The 20,151-nt window shown below is 41.7% G+C and overlaps 3 protein-coding genes and 1 pseudogene across 3 annotated transcripts in view; 2 read left to right on the forward strand and 2 right to left on the reverse strand.

The window, feature by feature from the left end:
• The first annotated feature begins 576 nt into the window (after positions 1-576).
• On the forward strand, positions 577-1,806 carry UBTFL1 (upstream binding transcription factor, RNA polymerase I-like 1). Its single transcript, XM_010833928.1, has one exon. It carries the CDS (start codon positions 577-579, stop codon positions 1,804-1,806), a length of 1,230 nt encoding a protein of 409 aa, XP_010832230.1.
• A 641-nt stretch (positions 1,807-2,447) lies between these two features.
• Positions 2,448-3,802, forward strand: LOC104984268 (annotated as a pseudogene).
• A 3,415-nt stretch (positions 3,803-7,217) lies between these two features.
• Positions 7,218-13,248, reverse strand: LOC104984269 (tripartite motif-containing protein 43-like). The gene is given in 7 exon segments (XM_010833929.1): positions 7,218-7,717; positions 8,745-8,869; positions 9,682-9,704; positions 10,390-10,554; positions 11,867-11,962; positions 12,157-12,185; positions 12,873-13,248. Coding segments are annotated over 7 exon segments (1,314 nt in total).
• A 5,159-nt stretch (positions 13,249-18,407) lies between these two features.
• The window catches only part of LOC104984266 (tripartite motif-containing protein 64-like), an 8,336-nt gene continuing 6,592 nt past the window's right edge, over positions 18,408-20,151 (reverse strand). Inside the window, exons 5-6 of the mRNA XM_010833926.1 lie at positions 19,490-19,587; positions 18,408-18,907 (exon numbers count right to left, since the gene is read on the reverse strand). Of these exons, the coding sequence (XP_010832228.1) occupies positions 18,408-18,907; positions 19,490-19,587 (598 nt within the window). The remainder of the gene's footprint in view (positions 18,908-19,489; positions 19,588-20,151) is intronic.

Here is a 20,151-nt window from a genome sequence, read left to right on the forward strand (position 1 = left end):
TGGACAGGGAGGCCTGGCATGCTGCGATTCATGGGGTCGCAAAGAGTCAGACATGACTGAGCGACTGAACTGACTGAGTGACTGACCATGGTATCTCAATGGTATTTTAAAGTCCTTTCCTTTTCAGGAATTTTAATTTTTTAAATTTTGTTTCATTTTCACTTATTATTTGTCCCCTGAGGGGGCAACCAGTCTTTTGTTTTGTTCATTTGTATGTAAAACACCCTGTGGTAAGACTGATTGGAAGGCATGTTGGGAAAGCGCCTGAGGATTTTTAATTATGGAAAAGAAGCTTCATAATGTTCAATAAGAGTCTCAACTTAGAGGTTGGGCCAGTTTTCATTTACATTCTTAAGGGTAAATGAAAGGATAGAAAGGACATATCTCAAGCAGGGTGTGCTTCTCTCATGTATCACATAGGAGAACTTTCCTTTTCTTTCTCCACAGAAACATAGAATTGCACACTGCAAGACTTCGGAAATAACCCATCTGCTGAATTTTGAGAGTGACGAAGCTGAAGATTCTACTGAGGTGCCTGAACTGCTGGGACCATTTAAGTGTCCCAAAGACCTAGAAATGGCGATGCCTGAAAGTCAAGATGACTGGTCCAAGGAAGACATTATGCAGTTACTGGAATGTATGGAGAAAAACATTCCATCCAACAACAGGCACACATTCAAAGTGACCCAGTCAGTGATGGACTGGGGTAAAGTAGCTTTTAAAGATTTTTCTGGGGAAATGTGCAAACTCAAATGGTTAGAGATTTCCTATAACTTGAGAAAGTTCCGCACTTTGAAAGAATTAATCTTGGAGGCTAAGGAAAACATTAACAATTCCAAAAGAAAAAAACACAAGAAACATCCTGATTTACCCAAGAAGCCCCTGACAGCTTACCTCCGCTTTTTTAAAGAGATGAGACCTCAGTACCTCCAAAAACACCCCAAGATGAGCAACCAGGAGCTGATCAAAATTCTGTCTGAGGAATACAGGAAGCTGCCAGAACAGCTCAAGCTGAAATACAGTCAAGATTTCCAGAAAGAGAAACAGGAGTTTCAGGAGAAAATGACTCTGTTCAGAGAACAGCACCCTGAACTTGTCCAGAACTCCAAGAAACCTAATGTCCCCAAAGGAACTCAAAGCAAAGTGCCAAAGAAGTTTCAGGAACATGTCCAAAAAGTGAAGCCTCCCCCAGAAAACCATTTACCCGTGAAATGGAAGTTCCATGGAGAGCCCGAGAAGCCCCCGATGAATGGCTATCACAAGTTCCACCAGGATCTCTGGTCGAGCAGGGAGCTGAAAGTGGTGCCCCCGAGGGAGCGCATGGTGGAGATCAGTAGACGCTGGCAGAGGGTCCCCCAGGACCAGAAGGAGCTTTATAAGAAGCAGGCAGAGGAACTGCAGACACAGTACAAGGTGGACCTTGATCTCTGGCTCAGGACTCTGTCTCCTGAAGAATATGCTGCTTACAGAGAGGTGACCTGTGCTAAGCCTAAGAACATGAGTATGATGGGGGGCCCGAACCCCAAGATTAGAAGGATGGGTCTGCAATCCCCATCATCAGGGAATTTGCAAGGAAGGCTTAAAGAGGACCCGGTGTTTCAGGCTGCAGAGTTAGCATCATCAGACACGACTGGAGAACATTCTCCTACCTCAGGGAGATCAGAGGAAAATGAGGAAGATGCAGAGGGGGATGCCACTAACTCCTCAGACCAGTGCAGAGAAGATGAAGACTGCAAATTTGAAAGCACTGGGGATGAAGATAAAGATTGTGATGTTGAGAGTACTGTCTGTAACTCACCTTCCTAAGGGGACTCCTCTGACTCAGACTCCAAAATTATTTTTTTATCCCTTAAATGGTGGAACAGAGGACTTTGCAGCAAAACTCTAGGGAATCTAGAGTTACCAAAGGGAGTGGAGTCTCCTCCTTGCCCGTTTCCCTCCCTCTTTTCCTTGCTTCTTTCTTTCTTTCCTTTCCCTTCCTCCTGCATATAAAGTAGGATAGGTTGGGAAGAAGAGAACTTGAGAAGTATTCACTGCATCAGGTCCATATACATGAAAGGAGGGGATATTGCTGGGAGAATAACTGTAAATATGAACTAGTGTTGCTCCAACCTCCAATACCACCCACCCCTCCTCCTGCAAACCAGGATATATTTGAAAATCTGTTTAAGGTTAATGCCCTCTCATTATACTTTCTTTTTTTCCCCTAAAAGTTCCTGGCTTCTTTCGTTTTTTTTGTTTTGTTTTGTTTTCATGAAAACTTGCATTTACTAAGTAGTTGCATCTTTTATAGTGTTAATTTTGTTGCTAAAAATCTTAGAGGTTTATTTTATTGTTCATAACTGTGTTTCTTGGTAAACAATTATAATACCAGAAATAATGATAATATTTATACTTGTTATACCTGAAATTTATATCATACTATGTCTTGCCATATGTCTAAAACGATGTTAAAAGTAAAGATACGTTATTGTCCTGACTGTGACTTTAAAGCTGATGCTTCAAAGCATTAAGGCAGGATTTCCCCTGATGATGCCTGGAGACTGAGTCCTAGTACCTGCTGCTCTTGAGCTTCCAGGAGCACTTCCAGCCCTGTGCATGCACTGCTTGAAGGCCATGTTCTCCTTCAAGCTACCGCAACCCACTGAAGCCCGAACACACCTGCAGCTTGGCTCCCTGCTGTTTCTTCACACTGAGAACAGAGAGCAGGCAGGTAGCCACCTGGAGAGGGCAGGCTGACATTACAGCAAAACCCACTGTTTCAAAGATGCTAAATCTGAAGCAGCAAGGCTTTTGTCTGAATTATGCTATCAAGAGACTTCCATTGATTCAAGAAAGTCTCTGCTGTGAGAAGCAATCTAGATCTCACGCAGACCCTGTCCTGGCACTGCCGCTTGGTCTTCCAGCTTACACGACTGCACACACTTGAGAAGGACCCCCTGTCAGCCTGCAGCCTCCTGCGTGTGGGGCTGCGTACGCCTAGGTGGTCGGATCTGAGTACACATGGGCGCTGTTCCCGCTCAGCAAGGGATGCGGCTGCTGTTGCAGGAAGTCCACCCACTGTTGAACCTCCGTGTACAGATAGTAGAGGACCCGCAAGGGAACCCCACTCAGAAAGTCTGTGTACCTTCTTCCTGGTGCTCCAGGTAGGTGCTCCTGATGCCAGGCAGGTAAAGGGCATGAGCAGCAACAGCAGTGCATCTAGACCATCTCCACATTGCACACGAAGAGATCCTGCTGATCCAGCAAACCCACCGACCTCTTCCACCCGACATCCAAGGAGCACGTGTGCGCACTTGTCAGATGGAGACTGTGATGCGCTCCTTTCAAGCCAGCTACCGAGAGAAGGTGCGGAAACACACAGACTTGTCCTCATGGCTGGAGAAGCTTAAAATGCTCGATTGCAGCCCATCCTGTCCTCCTTCCAAAAAATCCTGCGTAAGTACACCAGCATGTGTAGGCTGGGCAGAGTTTACAGGCCACTGGACTGCAGGAGATCTCCCAGGTCTGTTGGCTGCGCCGGCACCGCGACCCCCGCCTTCCGACCCTCCTAGCCGCAGAACTCAGCTGCGTACCCTGCGGGGCCTGGCCTGTGTCTCTGCCAAGGGCATGGACAGCGCTGAAGTCCAGTTCACCACAGCTTTGAGGCTCACTAATGACTGGGAGCTGTGGGCCTTCATCGTCACCAGCCTGGTGAGTGGATATATGAAGGAGGGAAACAGACACCCAGAGGGAACTGAACAGTTCGCTGGAGAGGGTCAGTCCAGACCACAGCCTCGCTGTCAGCTCCTACTACCTCTGAGTGTGTGGCTTTTTTTTTACCTGTGTGTGCTCTTCTCCTTCTTCCAGAGCCGATACAAGGAGGTCAGACACACTCTACATTATGTTTATCTCTCTATGTTTAAGCCTTTCTTTGCTTCTAGGGCATTTTGTATGTAGAGCAGTTTAAATAAGAACCTTAACATTTAACATCTGTTTTGATATTAAAGTGCTTGTAGTGACCATTCTGTTATCTGTATACATGTAAAGTTAGGGACAAGCTCTTAAGTTTACAGTTAGAAATTCAGTGTGTGCCTGTGTGCTCAGCCACTTAGTTGGGTCCAACTCTTTGTGACCCTCTGGACAGTAGCCTGTGAGGGTCCTCTGGAATTTTTCAGGAAGAATACTGGAGTGGGTTGCTATTTCCTCCTTCAGGTGATCTTCCTGATTCAGAGATCGAACATTATCCTGCATTGGCAAGTGGATTCTTTACCACTGAGCCACCTGGGAAGCCACCCCCAAAATTCAGTACTTGATATTTAATATTCCACTCTAGCTTCACAGAGGCCAACGCAAGTGTACATGCATGCGTGCATTTGTGTGAACTTTGAGCCTCCCCTTCACCTTTCAGTTATGTAAAGCTGTTGTAAATATCATCCCAATTCAGTGCCTCAAAGTTTTTTAATCATAAGAATTTAAAACAGACAGCAAGCAAGCCCCCAGGGAGCCATTACAGCTAGTCTCATACAGCTAAAGTGAAGGTGAAAATTTCTCAGTCATGTCCGACTCTTTGCGACCCCATGAACTGTAGCCCACCAAGCTCCTCTGCCCATGGAATTCTCCAGGCCAGGATACTGGAGTGGGTAGCCATTCCCTTCACTAAGTGTTTAGGAAAAACAGATAAATAAAACTTCAAAGCTTTACAGGAATGTGAGGAGGCGGCAGAAAGATTCCTGTGGGGAGGTGAACCACTGAAAGCTAGTCAGCCCCTTTGTGTGTGCCTCCCACTTCTTCCGACTGGTTGGGGTGGCCCTCAGGGCCTGCGGTTCTGGAGGTGCTGGTCCAGGAGGTGTCACGCTCTGTCACAGACCCAGAGCTTCCTCCCCCCGTTGTTGAGTCCTGACAGTCACCATGAGTGAGGCTCTGGGGTCAGCACTCCTTGTCCAACTTACTGGGAATACAGGCAGGGAAATTGGAAAGAGCTGCCTGGCGCGGTGGGTAAATCTGTTCGCTGCATGGTTTTTGTCTCCTTAAAGGGTTTTTTAAAATAAGTATTGGGTTGGCCAAAAAGTTCATTTGGGTTTTTCCACAACAGCGTATGGAAAAGCCTGAACGAATTTTTTAGCCTTTGGCATTGTTGTTGCTGTTCACTCACTGTGGTGTCCGACTCTTTGCGACCCTGTGGACTGCAGCATGCCAGCTTGCCCGTTTTTCACTATCTTCTGGAGTTTGCTCAAATTCATGTCCATTGAGTCACGTTTGGCAAGCTGTCTTTTAATGGGTTTGTAATGTCTCATGTTTTTAGCAGCTTGTATCTGCAGCTGGTGCTTTTAATTAGGAAAAAAAAAATTGTAAATAAAAAACATTGTTTAAAAGACAACCATAGAACACACCTTCTCACAACTTCTCACTTGTGGATTTTTTTCTGTGTATTCCAAGTAAGATAACTTGAAGCAGCCAAAACGTAAAGTGAAGTACTTTTTTTTTCCCCCATCTAGATCCTTGTAGGTGCTTTTGTTATTGTGGTAAATATAAAAACACACTTTCATTCTCATGACTATGAGGAAATATCTGTACTTAAATGAATTCTAAATGGTTGAAATGCTGAATGTATTTGGAAAACCATGCTGCAAATTATATGATTTGCTTCTCTGCTCAATATGAAATTTGTAAAATTAGCGCCAAAGACATGATTATTTTTATTTCAAATAGCAGGTAATATAGGGGACTCTTGCTATTAAGATGTAGTGAGGTTTATTGAAGAAAAGTTAAATTTTACCTAACCTCCTGCTCCTTCTGCCTCTGTAACTCAGCTTGCCCCTTGCAAAGTCTAGATCACGTAGGTCACATAGTCTCAGAAAGTGGGGACTTGCAATACTAGGAACTGGACTTTACTCACTCACCCTTGTCCTGCTCTTTGCAGTCACCCAGCCCCTGCAATCCTGTTTAATCATGCCTGTCCAGGTCAGACATCACCCTCCCCATGCTGACCATTGTTCCCTCGTGTGAAACACCTTGTTTAAACCAGCCTATTATCAGCTAGTGTTGCCTACTACACTCTGTCTATAAAAACTCTGTAATCCCTTTGTTCAGGGCTCAGAGCTTGGAGTGTTAACTCCTCTGTGCCCATTGGTGTAATAAACCTGAGTTCTCCAACTCTCTGAGTGTGGTGCTTGGTTTCTTGAGTGCTGGTTTCGGCAACATTTCAACATGAGCTAGAGAGTAAGTTTAAAGAACCAGTATTGAAAAACTTATCAATATATATTTAGGAAGTATCTTTAGTGTTAGAAATACAATGGTGAATATGTAATTCAGTATGGGGCAAAAATATTTAAATTAAAAGAAATGCTGTATTGTATGATCGGAAAATGGGAACAGACATGCTCCCTGTCATACCATCCCATCCTTCATGCCCAGGAGATAATCCCAAATTAAAATAATAAAAAAGAGTAACATACCACCAGTATGATTGCAATGCCCACAATCACCCCCACACTTATAATATCTACGCTTAACAGAGCCTCCAACATACAAATACGCTTAAGCTCAATGTGTGTAATCTACTTAGTTTTTGACATCCACTTTCAAATCTTGAAAACTTAAACTTTTAGACTCTAGTCCCTAACTTTTACTGCAAAACTCCTTTCCAATAAGGAGTATTTATTTATTAATTTCTTCAGGCAAAGATTTGTCCAGTGCCCCTCATGAAGCACTTTCTTTTTATTATTGTAGACAAAAAGGACCTGCTAATTCTGGATTCTCTGAAAGAAATGCTTATCCCAGTCTCCAGATCAGTGGAGATTTCCCTGCAAATCGGTTTTTGCTTGGAGGGTGAATAGATGTGTAGGACAGAGTAGTTTTCAAGGAAGGAGGAGAAGGTTGGGGGCTGACCTGGATCTGGTTAGAGACCAGGTCTGTCCATCCTGTTTAAGCCCTGGAGGGCAGGAAATGGGAAGCACATGGTCATATTTTGTTGAGTCCAGCAAGCTCACAACACAGGTGAATAACCATTTCATATACTCCAGACAAATGGCTATAATGGAAGATTTCACTGTCAAGATGATAGAAACCAACAAAAGTTGGCAGTTAGCACCTGCTTTATAATGTAGAACTAAAAAGGAGGGTCCATTACAGTAGAAAGAGCCTAAAGACAACGAAGTATTCTTTTGCAGCACTGGACAAGGGCTCCGCCAGAGAAGCAGCCCTGAGTACCCCATCTGGGCCGTGACTCAGCCTCCTCACCTGTGGCCAGTGCAGATGAAGGGCCTGACAGGGAAAGTGCACACGCCATCATCGTACCTCCAAAGGAGGGAATGCTTGGCAACATCCACAAAACTAATACTCCCACTGTCACAATCAAGGAACACCCCAACCCTGCCCAGAGGTCTCTGTATGTACAGAGGCGTGGTGGGGGCTGTGGTCCAGAGTTGGTAATGGTCATCCTGCTTCACACACACAAGGAGAAAGTTGTCCCTATTGGATTCGTCCAGTATGCCATCATCCTTTCTTATCCAGGAATCCTTACAGAAGCCTACAGCCCAGTCCCAAGAGCTGTCCACAAGCATCTCCCAGAACTGTTTTCTGGAGGTGAAGCTCTGGGCTCCCCATGAGGCAAAATACTTCAATGTTCCACCATCCAAAGACGCATGGAGGCTGTCATGTTCATACTTCAGACTTCTTGCATCATCAAACAGCCTGATGTGGTAACTGCTTACTTCATTACTGAGTGAAAAAGTTACTGTGGAGAGATGAGAGAATATGCCAGTCAAAATTAATATTAAAATAAAATGACCTATGAGAGAGGAGGGTTTATCTAGAGTCTCATTGGGTGAAAAGTCTTAAGGTTATTAGAAACGTAGTTTTAACTGGAAAACATTGGATTCAAACGTTGCCAGGATATCTGCCAAGGAAATAGATTATTAGTTACCATGGAAAAAACTGCTTAAAAACTCAGAGATTATAAACAATAGGGAGGTCATGTCTACTGCTGGCTGGGTACTTTTTATTCCATCTAAAAGACTGGACAACAGGCACTGACCATCTCCAAGACCATGACAATATATCTTATCTCCACCTCCATTACTTCTGCTCAAGGGAAAAGAAAATACATTGTAGAATAGAGAATTGGTGATCATTCTTCCATTTCAGTTAAATTAGCAAGTGGACATTGAGGAAACAAAGCCTAAGTATGGCTTCTTAAAAGTGATTTCCTTATAGGCTTTTTTCTGCTTTTGATCTGCGGTTCCAGCCTAAGGTCTAGTCTTCCACTTCCTGACAAGTCACCCTCCAGGCTGAAGTTTATCATGGAGCTCTGTGGGGCCCATCCACCAACCATTTGCTTTCTTGTGGTTTCCATACTTTTTTGAGGCTTATATGTTTGTTCATATTATATCAATGGGAAAACATATCATACATTCAATTGCTAAGAAACTTTCTCTATGTAACTGCACTTAAACTCTGAAACTGGAATACCCTGGATTAATAAGCAGCTTTCAATGAACAACCGACATGGTAGGTGATATTTTTAGGGATCCAGGAGCCATTTTGGAGTATGTCTTTTTCTTCATTATACAGATTATTCAAATTTATAAGTAATTGCTGAGGCATGAATCACATCAAGCACCAGCCTGTGCGTATTCTGTAGAGGATTTTAGTGACTCTGTGATCGCACATGTCCGTACGTGCCTATTTGCAGGCTGTTCTGCACAAGCTGAGACATGAAGAGGGAAAGACTGTCTACAGAAACCAACACTGAGGGACCCTACAGGGCAGACACAACGGTGGGGTGATACTCCGGAAGCGGCTGAGCCAGTCCATCAGCCCGGCCATAGGTCATGCAGGGAGTTCTGGGAGCAGAGGCTGAGGCACGTGCAGCTGTGCTGACTCACTCCTGTAAGAGGGAGATGTGGTTCATCCTTCTGCTGCCCAGGGCTTTTTAAACACAGCATTTAGGATAAGACAGCATCCTTCAGCTCAACTTTCTTCATCTAAATCCTTTTCCCACAAGCATGGGATAGGATCAGGCTATTCTTGGGAAATTTTTTTCTCATTTTTCTCATGGTCTGTTTTCACCCCCGTTTCCCAGAGGTACTTACCTTTCTCACCTAATGCCTGGAAATACTAGGCCTTGAGCTTCAACATGTTTATGATCTTGAAATTTAAATCAGTAAAAACTGGCCTTTTGGAAAAGTCTGCATTGGGCATGGCAACACATACCTCCCTCAGCCACAGGAGCAAAATATGCTATTTACTTCGATTCAAGTATAACAGGAAATCATATTCAACAAAACAGACACGGATATGTGCGTGTTAAGTGAAGTGAAGTGAAGTCGCTCAGAATGTCTGACTCTTTGCGACCCCATGCTCATGTTAAGTTGCGTCCAATTCTGTGTGACCCTATAGACTGTAGCCCTCCAGGCTTCTCTGTCCATGGGATTCTCCAGGCAAGAATACTGGAGTGGGTTGCCATGCCCTCTTCCAGGGGATCTTCCCAACTCAGGGATCGAACCTGCATCTCTTGTGTCTCCTGCATTGGCAGGCGGGTTCTTTACCACTAGTGCCACCTGGGAAGCCCCATAGACACATATACACACAAGTAATGTAGTATTGTCTGGCACACTATGTGTTCCCTTTGTTAAATGCAGCTCGATCTCTTACACAGCCCTCACAGTGCCATCATCAGCATTGCAAGATCAGACTTACCATTTCAGTTTGTCTCCCAATTTCTGTCAAAAATAAAATAAGGAAACCTAAGACTAGACTTCTTCATAAATAGCCAACCAGTATTTGGGTTGGGGAAAACTTCAGAAAAGTTCTTATCACTACCATGAGAAAACAGTCAGGACACCCATTGTCTTTTTTCTCCACAAAGCAAATTGGCACAGCATGTTGAGATAATCCAAATTCTCGGTAAATTAAGAAATTTTTAGGGCAATGAAGAAAGAGAAGTACAAGGGTAGTGATTGGACAACCCTCAGCTCTCTGTAAATTGATGTTTCCTAGGGCTTGTCCTAAAAGTTTAATATGCCCCAAACTTAAGGCAACTCAAACTTGGGATATTCCAACAGGAGGTGAAAACTTATGAATGTGTCTAAAATTTCTCCCATTGCCCAATTGGAGATCAAAACATTGAATGGCAGTATAAATATTGTTCCTTTCTGGTTTTTACAGAATCAAATTACAAAAGGAGATTTTGAGACGGGAGTATTCCCTGAGGAGTCTCCATCTTCACAATTCTGCAAAGCTTGCTCAATCATGATTTGCATGAGTTGCACTTTCTCTATAGTATTGTCCACTAGGAGAGACTCCCACCTTTTAATGCAAGAGATGAAAAAATAGACCCCTGGTACCATCTAATGGGCATCAAAGCTGTGAGCTTCAGATAATACATTTTCAGTCCTCGGTCCTTACCTGGAGCAGCTCCACATTTGGTTTATAGGACATTTTCTTGAATTCTTTGTATATTACTTTCAGATCTGTCTTCTTTCCAATCAGTTGCTTTTGTTTCTTTCTGATTTGCTTACAAATCTTTTGGCCTTCTTTTGTAATAAACCCTTTGTAGTAATTTTCTCCCTCCTGAAGAATTAGAGTTACCATCTGATAATCATGTCTCCATATCCATTAACGTCAAACAGTTGGGAGAGGGGTTTCAACAGCATTTAATTTGCACTGACTCATTCTGTCTCCCAAGAAGCTATGCCCATCTTAAATTCATATCTTCCCTCTTCTCAGAAATCAAACGTTTCCCTCTTTCCTTCACTTATTTTTCATGGTTTTTGACTAGGTAAAGAGTCAAACCCACCCTTTTCTCAAATAACTTCCATCCATTTCATACAGATGTTTCTGAAACATCTGGAGAAAATCTTTTCATGGGTCATTTCTTTCATATGCCTCCTATCAAATCTATCAGACCCATGCAAGCAATTGAAATCTATGGGTAATTCATACATCATGTGCATTTTCCTGATTTCAATGTTAAGTAGTAAACTGATGCCTCATCTTAAACCTGCCAAACTCCATAGCCTGCCTTCTCTCTGGGCAGCTATGTTCCATTTTATCCTCAGGGTGGGTATCCTAAGGAACGATCTTCAGATTTTCATCTACTGCCTTCAAGGAGATGTTCATCCTCCCAGTCCTTTATTTCTGCCCTCCTTTTCTCTACAAACAGGTTCTGTAAGGTCACAGGCTCCTACCTAGACTGTTTAGAAGGTCATTCATCCTCATTCCATTGCATATTCCTTCCCAGCATCGATGGATTCTCTCTCTCACTCTTTATCTGATTCTCTTTATTCCTTTCCCTCCTGAGGTTTGTCTTTAACATGTCACATTTTCTGCTTACTCTCTAGATAGTGAGCTGTCACTCTTCACCATGATACTCACACCCCTTAAATTGCTGTTCAGTTTCCTTTGTATCTACCTGAGCTCAGGTACTAATCAGATTGAAAATACCTGTGGTTCTCAATAACCTGTCCCTTACTTTCTAGAATGTACAACTTATACAGAAATCTGTGCCTGAAATAACCCATAAATTTTTAAACGCCCCCTTGATCTTCAGAATGAGAACTGATCTTAAACCTGAGAAGTTTCCCCTGAGATCCTGAATCCCGGGTGTGGAGTCGTCCACGTCCCCTCATGTCCTCCATCTCAGCACTTGTGCTGCATTCTTCTAATGGATCTTTTGCTGTAGTTCCTGATCCATTAGATTCCAAAAAGTCCAGGAGGCTTGGAATTGTAGGTTGAAATGGTACATGGGATATTATTCTAAATAGTGTTCGACCCATTCTCTGAATTTTTTAGCACATGATTATTTCACCTCAAACTATTAAGGGACAAGTTTCTAGCATGTCTACTTTATCTTTTTCAAAGAGAAATGCATTCTCCTATTTACCATCCAAGCGTCAGTTTTTTTGCCATATTTTTTGAGGTTTCTTTCAACATCTTGTATCTTTTCCCATAAAGATCCCATTTGGTTTGCCAGCTTCTCCTGTAAAAGAATTGAATTTTAGCACCAGAAAAGACTGAGGTTTCAGACTCCAAATGAGGGAGTGTACTAGGGAATGTCAGATACAGGAACTGGAGGAAGACTAGCAAGGCCATAACAGATCACCACATTTCCTTGTTCTTCCTCACTAATGATCAATTTCAAGAATTTCAATTTCAAGAATTTCAATTCCGCACCACAGAACCACACCAAGGGAACCATCTGTCTAGGGAAAGGAACAAGGTTTTGTTGAAGATAGCTAATTTTCAGATACTGTGGCATCTTGTAACCAGAGTTTGATTCTAGTGATGCTTGTCCCCTGCTAATTCCAATGTACTGTATCTTCCTTCATTGTCCAGGGTTAGGAAACCAGGATCCAATGGCAAAGACTTTTTACACTTGTAGATTTTGGAGTCAAAGACTCTTCTCAAAATGAAGGCTTTACAGAACCTTGAGCATAATAATGTGTCATCCAAATAATCACGGGGGCTTCCCGGTGGCTCAGCAGTAAAGAATCCACATGCCAATGCAGGAGATGTGGGTTCAACCCCTGGGTCAGGAAGATCCCCTGGAGAAGGAAATGGCAACCCACTCCAGTATTCTTGCCTGGGAAATGCCATGGACTGAGGAGCCTGGTGGGCTACAGTCCATGACATCACAAAGAGTCAGACATGACTTTACAACAAATTGACTTCATAACCAAGCCAGTGGATACAAGTTCCATAAAGGCAGGTGGGCTGTGGCATTTTCTTCACAACTTTATCACTGCTAACTAGATTTGTACTGGCACTCAGTAAAGAGAAGTTTCAGTCATCATCATGATCATAATATCCTTTTAGTCTCTTAGATGTACCATCCCCAAGCTTCCTAAGTGCTCTCAGAGGCCATCACTCACCTAGGATTCCTCAGCAACCTCTGTGAGTCTTGTGCTCCTGACCTTGAGAGCAGACCAAACAGAGCAAGCTCTTGTCAGCTTCACAGAAGATCGTCTTTGTCTGCTTGTGGGTCGCACACAGGTGTTCCTCACACTTCAGGAATTGCCTGAGGTTGGCTTTTCTGACAGTGGACACCAGAGTCTTCAGAAGAAAGCTGGTTTTGAGGTTTGTCTGTTCTGATCGTTGTCTGTATACAGGACAACTGGCAGGGACTTTGGCTTGTTCCCAGAAAAGACAAAGACAGGACCTACAGAAGCTGTGCCCACAGCCTATGGTGACTGGGTCTAGAAGGAAATTCAGGCAGACAAGGCAGGTGAGCTCCTTCTGGAACGCTTCTGGGATTCCTGAGTCCATTTTCCTGAGGGAAGAACATCAGGAGTTTATTCCTTTTTCCCCAAGACATAAAGGAACAAACAAATTAGACTCAAGGGATGACTCAACTGTGGAATTGTATTGGGAACAGAAGAGACTGGAGTTTGCTTTGACGAAAATGGAAAACTGAGACACAAAGAGAGCTCTCAAGAGCTGCAGGAAATTTTCTCGACTGCCAAACAAACACTATATACTTCCTGCCCCCTTTTCCTCTACCTAGAGGAGAACTTCAATTTTGTTGGGGTCTTATTTTCCTCTAAGTAGCATGAGCTTCAGGAGTTTGACTTAATTTATAGCTCTTTGTTATGGGTCTTGATTGCCCTAAACAGTCAATCACAATACTTGTGCCAGTCATTGATTTAGCACGTGATACTTGACTAAACTTGTATTTTATTCTTTCCTGTGATTGTCAGTATTCCTGTGATTGAATGCCCTTTGTTTTATGTCAATCTAAATTCACATCCACAATCACTTTTTTTCTCTCCAAAACACTTTCTGAATACATTCAGAGTTAATGAAGATGAAACTGCTGTTGCTGCTGCTGAGTAATTTTGTCAAATAGGATCCTATGTAACAGAAACTACTGCATTGCAGGCAGATTCTTTACCTCTGAGCCACCAGGGAAGCCCTTCATGAATCGTAACATATACTAATTCCATATACTGATTGGTTGCCTTTGCCTTCCTGTTTAATCTGTATCATACTCATTAATCAAACCAAAACTGAAACCATAGGGTTATATCTTCCAAGTCTTTAAAACTATTATCAGACACCCCTTTCATCTTGTGGTAAGATGCAGTTTGCATGTAATGGTGATAATCAGCAGCAAAAAACAAATCATACTCTTTAAAATTGACTTCGCTAAAATATCGGATCCTTGTGTCTGTACTAGTTAAGTACAGACATTCCTCAGACATCTCAAGTGTCACTTTCCTGCCTGCTAAATTATTTCTTAGTTTCTTTAAAATTTCAGCCATAAAAACTCACATTTCTGAAGAGAAAACAGTTACTTCACTTTAAAATAATATTTTTCTCAAATTATTGCATTCCTTACCTACTTCAATAGAATACAGTAGTGGACAATATTATCTCTCCTGTGTATACAGGCACACTCCATTTTTAAAATAGACCATTTTAGGTATTACACATGGAGATAAATAGCTCTAAAAATTATTTTTAGGATCTATACCACTTTCTGAGTCCTTGTAATGCATAGGAATAACTAAGAGATTAATGAAATTAGAGAACTAAAATTAGTCACAATTAATTCCAACATGTATGCCATTTAGACAATATAGAGATACAATAATTTTACTAAGTTGTCACACACAGTTACTTCAATGAAACAACCTCAATTTTCTGTTAAAATTAGTAAATTGTGTCCCCCGACCCCGTTCCTCAAGAGAGTCCCAGGAGCTGCTCTGTGGTGAACTGTGTACTTGCCTAAGGAGATGTAGAAACAGTTCATCCTGGAGAAGAATGTAAAGTTGGCTTAGGGATCAAGAGTTCCATTGTGGTTGTGATAGCTTTCCAAAGTCTCAAGATCCAGGTGAGCTCCAAACACACCCTCTGAGTACCGGAGAAAATTTGTGTCCTGGAGTCTCCTTGTACTGAATCTCTGAACCCCACCCATTTGTTCCAAATGATTGTATTTCATCAGTCTTCCAATGGGATTAATACAGATGATGAGATTCCCTGAAACAAGATAAAATTGCTTTAACACCTTGGCTTATCTTCATAAACATGTCTCTGCAAACATCCTCTCATCAAGAGTAGCTGACTGTACTACAAAGTGAAAGTGAAAGTTCACAAACCCACCCTGAAATATACTGATATGTGACTTTCTGAATATTAATCATTTTTATTTTTAACTTACCAAAAAAGTTGGAAAGATTATTTTATCACTTAGAGAGTTTAGCTAAATGTCTTGGAAAACTTGGAAATCTATTTCTTGAGGTTAGTTTAAATACGTTCTGTCATGGAGGAGGAGCTTTATTTTATCACTTGATTGATTTCTGCATTTTAAAGGAACACTGTAATGTAAGAACTCCTGTGGTCACCACTCCAGAATGGAAATATCTCTTGCCCCTCACCCCCACACTCCAGATCAAGCCCCCCAGCTCCCTCCAGCAACAACAGCACAGGGGTTTCTGCCTGGTGCTCCCCACCCAGCTCATGTGGGACAGTAGAGGAAGGCCCCAGCTCAGACACACCTTTAGGCCAATGACATTAAAAGGTTGCTCTGGAACAAAACAGAAACATTAGTGACCACAGTGGGAAAATTAGGACAAAGACATATTTTGAAGCAATAACACATGATATCCTCACTTTTCTTTCCTGATATATTTCCCATTGGACAATAAGCTGGAGAATGCAGAATTTTTGGGAAGAGTGGGAATCAGGACCCTGCTTTTAACTCTTTCAAGACACTTGTACTATTTATATACATTTTAAGAAGTTGATGGCTTCCCAGGTGGCTCAGTGGTAAAGAACCCACCTGCAATGCAGGAGACACAGGAGACATGGATTTGGTACCTAGGTAGGGAAGATCCACTGGAGAAGGAAATGGCAACCCACTCCAGTATACTTGTGGGGAGAATTCCATGGACTGAGGAGTTTGGAGGGCTACAGCCCATAGGGTCACAAAGATCTGGACTCAACTGAAATGACTGAACATGCATGCAGGCAAGGCGTCGATGATCCTAAATGTTTATGAATGTGCATTTAAAAATGATCTTGAAGATTCATAGACTTAGAGAATGAACTTGTGGATGTCAGGGGGAAGAATGGGAGGAAGAGGGATAGTCTGGGAATTTGGGATGGAAAGGTACACACTGCTGTATTTAAAATGGATAACCAACAAGGACCTACTATATAGCACATGGAACCCTGCTTAATGATATGTGGCAGCCTGGATGGGAAGAGGGTTTGTGGGACAATGGATACATGTATATGTATGGCTGAGTCCCTTTGCTGTTCACTGGAGATGATCACGACATTGTTTGTTAATCGGCTATACTCCAATGCAAAATAAAAAGTTTTTTAAAAATGAAAATGATCTTGAATTGCAAAAGCACAACCACTGTCTTAGGGGGGCCCACAATTGTTATAAGCATCCCCAGGTCATTATTTTTCAATTCTTAACCAATTTCCCTAGCACTGTTCTTTGGTAAGTGAAGTATGGCAGTATAGGTTAATTTCTACAATAATATTTTGTGTTCCAAATTAGTCATAAAGTGTTTTTAGGAATGCTGACATAAAAGTGACTTTATATTATTTCTCTGTTTTTCTGTATTTACAAATTGCAGCAGTCACAAAAATCAGGGCACCAGACACAAGTGTACAGTTTCCTCTTTGGAAGACATGGGTGCTCTGGATCTCCTCAGTGGTAGAGTTTGATGACGGTGTTAGCCCAGAGTTCTCAGAAGTGGATGACATTAGGCCTGTAAGTGCATGTTCAATGAAACGTCTGCCCCTGCTGTGGGATGGGTGGGAATGAGGCTTAAGGGAGAGGGGATACATATATATATATATATATATATATTTATATATGTGTGTGTGTGTGTGTGTGTGTGTGTGTGTGTATCCTCCAATTAAAAATATACTTAAAAAACGCCAGCTGCTCAGACAGCAGCTAGGAAGATAAATTAGTGTAAGCTCTCTAGTTTAGAATCTGGCTGAGAGACTTGTGTCTGCAAACTCCCTTCACGATAGCCCTTGGATTAGTTTAGTGCTTGTGTGAATAATCAGAGACCGGGTGACCCTGTGGGCATGTTTCAACTTGGCTACGGCCTTCACTTCCCCTCTGTCATGTAGCCCTGCCAAGTTGGCATGTCACAAAGTCATTGTGAGTTTATATGCCAAAGAATTTACCAAATATAAAAATACCTCCTTGTTCCATTATAAGTTTATTATGAAGACCCACAGTGAGTAAGTGTACTAGGTAGATAGTCTGGAACTCAATACATTGATCATGTCTGATCATACACATTTCTGAATGCAAGAGAAAGAAACTAAAATTTTGCCCACTAATGTTACTGTTTGTGAACTTGACTGATTTCAGTGGATTTCTCTTTCGAACCTCTTAACATTCAGTATGATGAGTTGTTTTCCAGTATTTTTTGCTGTCATATGGAGTCAACTGCTTTAGAATATTAACTCGTTAAAAAATATACAAGAGATCACGGACTAAGTGCAAACTACTGTTGCTTACACAGTTTAATGTGTAGCGTATTTTGTTCAATGATATCCCACATATCAAAAATTTTGATTGATTTTCTATTTACTGATTTAGTCATTGTAAATGCTATGCAATACATTCTTTGGCCCATGTATCCTTGCTTGTTATAATTTCTGTTGGAAAGAATGCTAGAGAAGATGTTTCTAGGTCAAAAGATTTATATAATTCTTTGGAAAGCCCCAGAGGCCTCCGATGAGTGGATATCACAAGTTCCACCATGATTTGAACTATACACTAAGCACCATTCCTTTTATTTACTAACTTGATATAAATAAGTATACCACTTCATTCCTGCACCTGTCTAGTTCATTTATGCAATTAAAGCACACTGCTTACTATGTAGATGAACCTTGAAAACATAAGTGAAAGTAACCAGATATAAATAGTCATAAATTGTGTGAACCCATTTAATTGAAGCTATGTAATAGAAAAATTCATGAAAAATAAAACTGGATTAAGGGGGTGACAAGACACAGGAAGGGATATGGGGAGTAAATATGTGCATTGATTTCTTTTTGGAGTGATGTATATGTTCTGAAATTAGACAGTTCTTGTTTCACAAATTTTTGTATATTACTAAAAAACACTGAATTATGTACTTTAAATGGCATAATCGTTATGGTATATAACTTTTATGTTAATAGAACTATTATTTAAAAGAGAAACACAATTGATTATATTTAATGAAATACTCCATAATCAATTTTTATTAGAAGAAAATTTAATTAACAAACTTATACATTCAACATGGTCATGCCATTTTATATAAACATGCAGTCACTATGTTTCATTAAATTACAGTGTGCTCAGAGATAGTCAGGGATTATCCTGTGGTCTCACATGAGGTTTTGGAGAACACCTCAGAGGAGAAGTAAAAATAATGGTCACAGAATTTGACAATTCATGGAGACCTAAGACAAAGGAAAGGCTTCAGAGGGAAGGAAAAGGGGGAAGGAAGGAAACGGTATATGAGGGATCCTCTGCAAACATCATAGAAGCTCACAGTTCCATTGTCATAATCCAGAAACACCCCAATCCTACCCAGAGGCCTTTTCACGTACTGAATGTAGGGTGGGGTGTTGGTGAAGAGACTATAATGATTGTTCACCTTCTTGGAAAACAAAATACATGCTTCTTCAGAATAAATACTGATATTAGTATTGGTTATCAAGATATCTTTGCAGATGCCCAGAATCCAGCTGGAGGAGTGCGTCACATCCAGCTCCCAGTAATGCCTCCCGGAGGCGAAGGCCCGAGTTCCCCAGGACACGACACTCTCCACAATCTGAGGCTGTCTGGACGCGCCGTGGTGCTCATCTCTGAACATCACACTTGCATCATTGCCATCCTCAGAAAGGCTCATGTGGTGAATGGTCATTGTCTGACTCAGAATGTTATCCACTGCAGAAAGAGCAGAAATCAGGTTAGCAAGTGGGATTTCCATGTCTCTGAGAGGCAGAAGGCAGAGGTTCCCTACCCACTGAGATTTTTTTTTCATTTTCCCTCCTCCAAGAAAACCCAAAACAAAGACAGCAAAGTGAGTTCAGACTGCCCTTCTCCGAAGAGGAAGAGTTACTATTATATATATGGCATATTGAAACACCTTAAATCATATCAAAGAAGAAAAAGACAGATATATCATGAACTGCATGACGTCTGATTTAATCTGTCTCTTGATGATCACTCTGAAAACTGAATATTCTGTTTCTTTATAACCATATGAGCAACGTGATTGCTCTCTTTTGCTCTATGTCAAATGTAACTAAATATATGTATATGACTTTGCATTTTCATTAAACTGTAGGTTGTAAAGTACAGGCTTGATATTTGCAATCCAAATATACAGGCAGAAAAGATACAACAACTTGGGAAAGTCATATAGTGTCATAATTTCAGATAAAAATTAAATAACATTAAAAGGAGGCTCCTTCCCAGGAAGCTCTAATGAAGCAGAGTCCTGATCACCACAGGGCTGACTCTTACCTCTGAAGTTGTTCAGCATGTCTAGGATTCCAGTGACAGGCAAGCAAGTGAGCTCTGGGTTCACTGGATGAGGCTTCTGCATCTCTGCCAAGTCAATCCTGTAACAAATGACATAGATACAAGTCAAGGCCAAAGGCTAATCATATAACCATTATGTAAAAAGAAGTTTTTAACCCAGGACATTTTGTTAGAATTCTATTTTTGGTTAATTGCATATACAATATATTCTACACAGTTTGGAATATAAAAACATTACCAGATTCTTTTCCTAAATATCAGATGAGATGAGTCGCTCAGTCGTGTCCGACTCTTTGCGACCCTATGAATCTCAGCACGCCAGGCCTCCTTGTCCATCACCATCTCCTGGAGTTCATTGAGACTCACGTCCATCGAGTCAGTGATGCCATCCAACCATCTCATCCTCTGTCGTCCCCTTCTCCTCCTGCCCCCAATCCCTCCCAGCATCAGAGTCTTTTCCAATGAGTCAACTCTTCACATGAGGTGGCCAAAGTCCTGGAGTTTCAGCTTTAGTATCATTCCTTCCAAAGAACACTCAGAACTGATCTCCTTTATCTGCCCCTCAGTTGTGCTTTATTTCCTTTTATCTCACTGAGTTTTAAATTTCTCCCTCTGGCTTCTTTTCCCCATCACTAGGACAGTAC

The sequence above is a fragment of the Bison bison genome, unplaced genomic scaffold (genome assembly GCF_000754665.1).
Source record: "Bison bison bison isolate TAMUID 2011002044 unplaced genomic scaffold, Bison_UMD1.0 scf7180017863958, whole genome shotgun sequence".
Lineage (NCBI taxonomy): Eukaryota > Metazoa > Chordata > Mammalia > Artiodactyla > Bovidae > Bison > Bison bison.